Genomic DNA, 6,941 nt, shown 5'->3' with positions numbered 1-6,941 from the left:
GCATATGAATCTCCTCATAAGAGGTAGGGATTAATTATTCTTATATAATAGGTAAGGAGATCAAGGATCAGAGAAGTGTTTACCCAGCTGGCTAGAGGCAACAGTAGGTGTACAACCCAAGAGGGTCTCACTACAATGTCTGTGCTCTTAACCATCACACTTGTTGCCTCCCACAAACTAGTTTCCAGGCTTGTGAACTAGTGGGAAAGCTGCTTGCTGTATTTATCTCACAGCGTTGTTTTGAGATCCCAATGATATAATGTAAGAGCCAGTGCTTTAGGTATTTGTACACAGTGTTGGTTCCCTGGCAGGGAAACCTGAATGTGTCATGACTTTTCACATCCTCATCCCTCTGCACGTGCCCTTCCCCCACTTCTCTGCTTGTTGAACTCATTTCTTCAAGACTCAGCTCGGATATCAGCGCCTGGATTTTGTTCTAACAATGGAGGATTCAAGCAGCTGGTGCACATAAGACTTGGGTTCTGAAAAGACGGCTAACCACTGTGTGGGGAATGGAGTGTAGCCGGGCCAGAGTGAGTACAGGAAAATCAAATAGAAGGCTACTACAGTGGGAGCCCAAGCGAGAGACGGTGGTGGAAACGGAGGGGAATGGTGGATGCAAAGATACTTAGGAAAGAGAATCGACAGGAAATGGAGGTGTATTTTAATGTGGGCGGCGAGGGAGAGGGAGGTGCCAAGGATGACTCCTAGTTCCTGGCTTGCTCACGGATGTTTGTTGAGTGATCTAGTGACCCCACGACAGAAGCATTCTCAGACAGACCCCGCGCCCCTCGCGCCGGTCCCCGCGCTGCTTCCTGAGCTATGACCACCAGGGGATGGGTATGAAGGGAGGAGGAAGAGAATAGGCACGGAGTCTTGGTCCAGAAGCTGCTAGATTGGGCACTTCTAGCATTGGCCTGAGCGAGGAGGGGCTGGGAAGGGGGCAAGCGTTTGCCCTCTCGGCCTGCAGTTTCCGCCTCGCCCCTCCACCCTCGCCAGGCCGGACCTGCAGCGCCCCTCTCAGCACTATTGAGGTGCTGGCTCCCTGCCAGCGTCTGGGGGCGCGGCGCAGCGGCCCACCCCTTTGGCCCTGACCCGCCCGGTCTCGGCGCCCACCCCGCCCAGTGCGCTGGTAAACTGGGCGGCGGCCCTGCCTAGACCCGGAGCCAGGAATCAGGGGCAGCCGGGTGAGTCCCGGGCTCAGGGGGTCCTCCACCGCAGTGCACCTGCCCTGCTGGCCGGCCCCGGGTCAGCGCCCTGCCGCTCTCCGGCGGGTTCCCAGCGTGCGCCTTCTCCGGCAGTGCGCGCGTACGCGTGGCGAGTGTGGCCGGGAGTCCGGGTGCCGGTGCGGGGCCGCTGCGTGGGCGCCACCAGGACCGCGAGCGCAGCAAGTGTGCGCGGGCGGAGAGCCGGCGCGGGTGCCCGCCGCGGGGCTGCGCGGGGCGGGGGCGCAGCAAGTGCATCTGAGCGTGCGGAGACCAGCGCGCGGGCGTCGGCGGCGAGGGTGGTGTGCCGAGGAGTCGGGCCGCTCCGAGGGAGGAAGGATGCGTGCGGGGAACTTTTTGACCGCCCTGGAAGTACGCCTCGTCGCGCTCCCAGGGGCTGCCTTGGGCCGCTGGGCGAGAGGCGGGCGAGTGTGCCCGCCGCCGCCCCTCCCCCACTTCCGCCTCCCGCCTCTTCCTCGTTCCCGGCTCCCAAGGCCCGTCGGTCCCGGGGGAGACCCGGAGGCGCAGCCCCACCCCGGCCGGCGCGGCTCGCTCCCACGCCCCCGCCGCCGCCTCGCCTCAGCGGACAGTCTGAGTCAGCGGGGGCGCCGGGCGCTGCAGGTAGGGGCTCTGGCGACGGTGGGCGCAGGTGCCGCGGGGGACAGCGGAGGGGACGGGAGCACGAGGGGAACGGCCTGGGGGAGCGCCCTTCTCCGCGCTCCTCCCTTCCCCCGCCGACGCGGCGTGTCCCTTTTTAGGGAATTCTTCCCTCTCGCTTGCTCCAGCGCGGGTGGGGCCGAGACCGAGAGGGAGTTCTCCATTTCACCGGCTCCTGCCCGGGCCCCTGGCAGCCTCCTGCCCCCAGATCTCTTGGCCCCCCTCCCCAGCACCCATCGCCTCGTAAACAACTCCCTTCCTTGCTCCAGCTCGGCTCCGCGGCCCCCGGGAGGGCAGCCCCTTCAATCTCTGGAGACCGGTGGGACTAGGGGGAGGGGAAAAGAAAGGGGGCGTCCCCGAGCCCCTGGTCCGCGTCGGCTCCCCCCACCCTCTGTCTCTCCCTTCCCCGCCCCCCTGCTAGAGCAGACTGCCCCAGGGGCCCTGGGTATTTTTAGCGTTGTGACCTGGGCGGCAGCTCTGAGAGCCTTTCCCAGGAATCGGCGTCAGCGCCTCCCTCCTCCACGTCTAGTCCGCGGCCACACGGTCTCCCCACATCTCGTTTGGGTCTCTCGGGTTTGGGTCCCTCTCGACTGCCCCATCTGGGGCTGGCCAGGGTCTGGGATGCGCCGAGTCTGGATGAGGTGGGGAAGGCAGCAGAGGATGACGACCAGACCCTCAAGCTAGAAACTCCCCTGCCTCTGGCGATGGGCTCAGAGCAGAATGCCAGGAAGGAGATGGAGCGAATGGGAGTGAATGCAGAGGGCCTGGCCTGGCCCAGAGCTCTCGTGTTCTGGAAAGCTCTCAGCACTGGGGTCAGGAGATCTGGTCTGAACTGGACCCAGGACCCGCCCTTCCAATTGTTCCTCACTGACTAATGGGGAGATAAAACAGTGAGATGTGAAACAAAGAGCTCAGAGAGATCAGGGAAAAGATGGTCATCCCCTAAATAGCTCACCTTCCCAAGCAGCGTCTTGTGTTTGAGGTAGGTAGGACGATTATGCCATTTTCAGATGGGGAGACTAAGGCTAGAAAGATGATTTCCTTAGGGGCAGAGCCCAGTGTGGAAGTCAGGTCTGTGACTTCAGAGCAAGGGTTGGAAGGGGATGGGGGGAGGTGTGTTTGCAGAGAAAGAACGAGGAGGAGGAGGAGGAGGAGGAGGAGGAGGAGGAGGAGGAGGAGGAGGAGTTGCTCTAGCTTTTGTCTGAGTTTTGAAGGATGAGGAGGAACCAGAGTTGCAGCACTAGAGGAAGAGGACCCTCCACTCCAAAATCTCTATCCCATCCTCCTCCCTGGCCCTCTGAAGGGAGCTGGATCCATTGAGTGGAGAAAGTACCTCCCCCATTTGGGCTGAACCAGCCCCACCCCTCCAGCCGCTCTTAGAAGGGTAGGACACTGAGAGTTGGCCATAGGCTGTGTTTCCTGAATACAGAGGACCTCTTTTGCGGTGCCTGGAACTGACATCCCCTTTGTGAGGCTAGGGCCAGCTCTGCCTCTGCATGAGATTTGAAGTTTGTGGGATGAACTTGGTTTCAGGGAAAGGGAAAGAGGTAGCCAAGGCCAGAGGTGTCCAGGCTGGAACCATAGGTCCCACTGCTGGGATGCTGGCTGCAGTGCGGCTCCCTATGCCCAGACCCCCACTACCTTCTCTCTTAACTTCACAGCTGCACTTGTCTTGTTTATTTACCCTCCAGGAGCTGACATGGACCCAAATCCTCGGGCAGCCCTGGAGCGCCAGCAGCTCCGCCTTCGGGAGCGGCAGAAATTCTTCGAGGACATTTTGCAGCCAGAGACAGAGTTTGTCTTCCCTCTGTCCCACCTGCATCTCGAGTCACAGAGACGTAAGTCCTGAGGCGAGGGACTGGGGTAGGGTGGGAAGGATGTCTTGTGGGTCTTGAATCTTGGGAACCCCCTCCCCTCTTATTTTCTTGGCCTTCTAAACTCGTCATTTGGGACCTGACAGGTAACTGTCACCATTTTGTTGGCTCCAGCCTGGGTCCTCCTGACTTGCCCCCTTCTTGATCTATAGCCCCCATAGGTAGTATCTCGTCTATGGAAGTGAACGTGGACACGCTAGAGCAAGTAGAACTCATTGACCTTGGGGATCAGGATGGAGCAGACGTGTTCTTGCCTTGTGAAGATCCTCCACCAACTCCCCAGACGTCTGGTATGCCCCTCTGCTTTGGGGACTTGGGCATTAGTCAGCCAGAGCCGGATGTTGGGGCTCTGAAATGAGGCTGCAAGGCTGGGCTGGGGAAGTATACAAGCAGGCGCTGGAAGTGGGTGTTTCTACCAACAAATCAGCTGCCTGCTCTGATTTTAGGGAAGTTGACCCTGAGGGGGAACTGGGTTACAGATCCCCAATTCAAAGTTCTGGCAAGGGTTAATCCTAAGCCTTTTAAATTTTACATTTGTGAAATTAATATATTTGCTTACTGTAATTAAAATAATACAAAAATATAATTTTTAAATTTACAATTTAAGTAGTTTTAGTCATCATAATGATGTTAATACTTACTGATCACTTTACTACGTTCCTTATGTTGTGCTAAAGTACTTTACATATATTATCTCAATCCTTACAATGTCCTCTCAGGGTAGGTGGTATTATCCCCATTTTATATAGAAGGAAATTAGGCTCAGAGAGTTTAAATCACATAGCCAGAAAGTGGAAAAGCTGGGATTCAAATCATGTCTGTCTGACTCCAAAGCCCATATACTTAACTTGTAAGATATTCTCTTATTTAAAACTACAACTCTTTATTGGTAGCCTACTATGTCAGACATTTTCTAAGCATTCTTAGATTTTTATCCTCAAAACCCTTTGGGAATGTAGATACCCGCCCCCCCCCCTTTTTTTTTACAGAGGAGGAGCAGAGTCCTTGAAAAGGAAAGTGACTTGCTCAAAGGTACAAAGCAGCAATAAGTGATGTAGGTAGAACTTGAACTCTTGCATCGATTGACCTGACACAGACAGTGTAGTGACATGGAAGGAGCTGGGATTCAGGAGGCGGAGATCTTAATCCTGGCTCTTTGCTGGGCTGGCAAAATAACTTTGGACAAGTCCCTGCCCCTCTCTGGGCTTCAGTTTCTCCTGGCTGGGTAATCTCTAAGAGTCCTCTGAAGTGCTGTGTTGGCCCTGATCAGTTCTTTTCTCTGGGCAGGGGTGGACGACCATCCAGAGGAGCTGAGCCTGCCAGTGCCCATGTCAGACAGGACCACATCCAGGACCTCTTCCTCGTCCTCTGACTCCTCTACCAACCTGCACAGCCCAAATCCGAGTGATGGTGGAGCAGACACGCCCTTGGCACAGTCGGATGAGGAGGAGGATGGGGGTGATGCAGGGGCAGAGCCTGGGGCCTGCAGCTAGCAGTGGGCCCCTCCCTACAGACTGACCAAGCGGGCTAATCTCCACATGAGGCTGAAGGAGAAGAATTTTCTTCGGGAGCAGACCAGACTCTTTACTTACAGTAGGCACCAAAGGATAGGGAAGGATGGCCGGAATGTGTCTCTCTCTGAGAATTAACCCTTTCCTGCTTTACTGCTAACCTTTTCCTGCTGCAGCCCTTGCACTAGTTTTTGGCTTACTCCTGAGGTAGGACTTGCAAGTAAGGCGATGGAAGATGAGGTAGGACAAGATGCCACTGCTTTTCTTAGCACTCCTCCCTCCCCTGAACTATCCTGTAGTCTTCTAATAGAGTTTCCTAAACTAGTGTCTCTAAGTGGACGTGAACTCTTTCACACGTCGAGTGAGGTGGTACTCCAGCCATCCTGCCTCCTTTACAACCTTTCTGGAAGAGAGCACGGTATAAATAATAAACAAATAATAATATACCAACCATTCCATTTCATTTTTCACATCACAGAGCCTTTAGCTCTCTAACCAACACCATGTCCTCATCACTCATTCACTCCACTGTTGCAGAAATACTTATGGAACATCTATGCTGGGCATTTGGAATGCAGTTTTGAACAAGACAGGCTGATACAGACTCCTGGCTTCGTGGAGTCCACTGTCTTGAAGGAGAAAATCAAGTAAATACCACCGTTTGCAGTGTAAGCAGTGTGAGGAGGAACTAACTACTCCTGTATTGGAGAATAGGGGCATCTTAACCTAGCTTGCGTGGTCATTGAAAAGCTGGTTTTTAAGCTGAAGGATGATTAGGAGTTAGCCAGGCGGGGGGCCATAATCCAGACAGAAGGAGCAGCTTGTGGAGACTTTAAATGGAGAGAACGTAGTCTCGAGGAACTGAAAAACACCGTTTGGCTCAATTGTTGGATTTGAGGAGGAGATGCAGGGGTAAGACTGACAAAGCTCAGGTTGTGAAAATGCTTTGAAGCCTGGATCAGGTTTCAGTCTGACTGCCAGTAAAAGATCAAGACTTAAGATATAAATTTATTTCCTCATATAAAAGAAGCCCAAAGTACAGGCTATATGCAAGCTCCGTAGTTACTGAGCACCGGGCTCCTTTGTGGCTCTTTTTGCACATGGCTCGCGTTCTTTTTGATACTTCATGTCTAAGGTGGCTGTCAGAGCCTCAGCCACCATGACCTTGAAACTGGCAGAAAGCAAGTGGGGGATGGGCAAAGAGGGCACAGCCAGATGTCTGTTCCCACTTTCAGAAGCATTTTTGGAAGTTCTAATTAATAGCACCCACTTTGATCTCATTGGCCAGAACTTGGTAGCATAGGAAATGTTTCATTTGTAGACCTTTTATAGACACAGGGAGACAGCATTATTTAGAAGAAAGGAAATTCTGGCCTTTGGAAAGACCATAACCTTTTCAAGTCACTGAATTATCAATGCATCTGATTTCTGAATACCTGTCAGACCTCTCAGAAGCACCCTCGCTACTGGGGCGACTGAGATAGTCATTTAGAAGGGCACACTGCTGTCTTGTTAGATTCAAGGTTTTGTAATATTAAGGAACAAGAGAACAGTAGTCATTGGGTAGGTAATTAGCAGTTTACATGTTAGAGGCCACGTTAAAGAGTTTGAATTTATTGGGAGTAATGAAGGATTACAAGTGGTTAGATTTGCTTGTTAAACAGCTAATTATGGCTGCTGTGTAGAGAATATAC

General features: G+C 53.7%; 1 protein-coding gene across 6 annotated transcripts; it reads left to right on the top strand.

The window, feature by feature from the left end:
• Positions 1 to 459: 459 nt before the first annotated feature.
• On the top strand, positions 460 to 5,697 carry DBNDD2 (dysbindin domain containing 2). 6 transcript variants are annotated; one of them, XM_045529130.1, is made up of 4 exons: positions 460 to 533; positions 3,554 to 3,700; positions 3,889 to 4,026; positions 5,024 to 5,697. In XM_045529130.1, exons 2-4 carry the CDS (start codon positions 3,562 to 3,564, stop codon positions 5,227 to 5,229), a joined length of 483 nt encoding a protein of 160 aa, XP_045385086.1. In that variant the 5' UTR covers positions 460 to 533; positions 3,554 to 3,561; the 3' UTR covers positions 5,230 to 5,697. The 6 variants fall into 6 exon arrangements, with proteins under 6 accessions (XP_045385086.1, XP_045385089.1, XP_045385084.1 ...); XM_045529133.1 differs by lacking the exon at positions 460 to 533 and adding an exon at positions 1,107 to 1,187; XM_045529128.1 differs by lacking the exon at positions 460 to 533 and adding an exon at positions 1,405 to 1,826.
• Positions 5,698 to 6,941: the final 1,244 nt, after the last annotated feature.

Source organism: Lemur catta, chromosome 17 (assembly GCF_020740605.2).
Source record: "Lemur catta isolate mLemCat1 chromosome 17, mLemCat1.pri, whole genome shotgun sequence".
NCBI lineage: Eukaryota > Metazoa > Chordata > Mammalia > Primates > Lemuridae > Lemur > Lemur catta.
The sequence above is the reverse complement of the archived record's forward strand: the minus strand, read 5'-3'. Positions and strand labels throughout refer to the sequence as shown.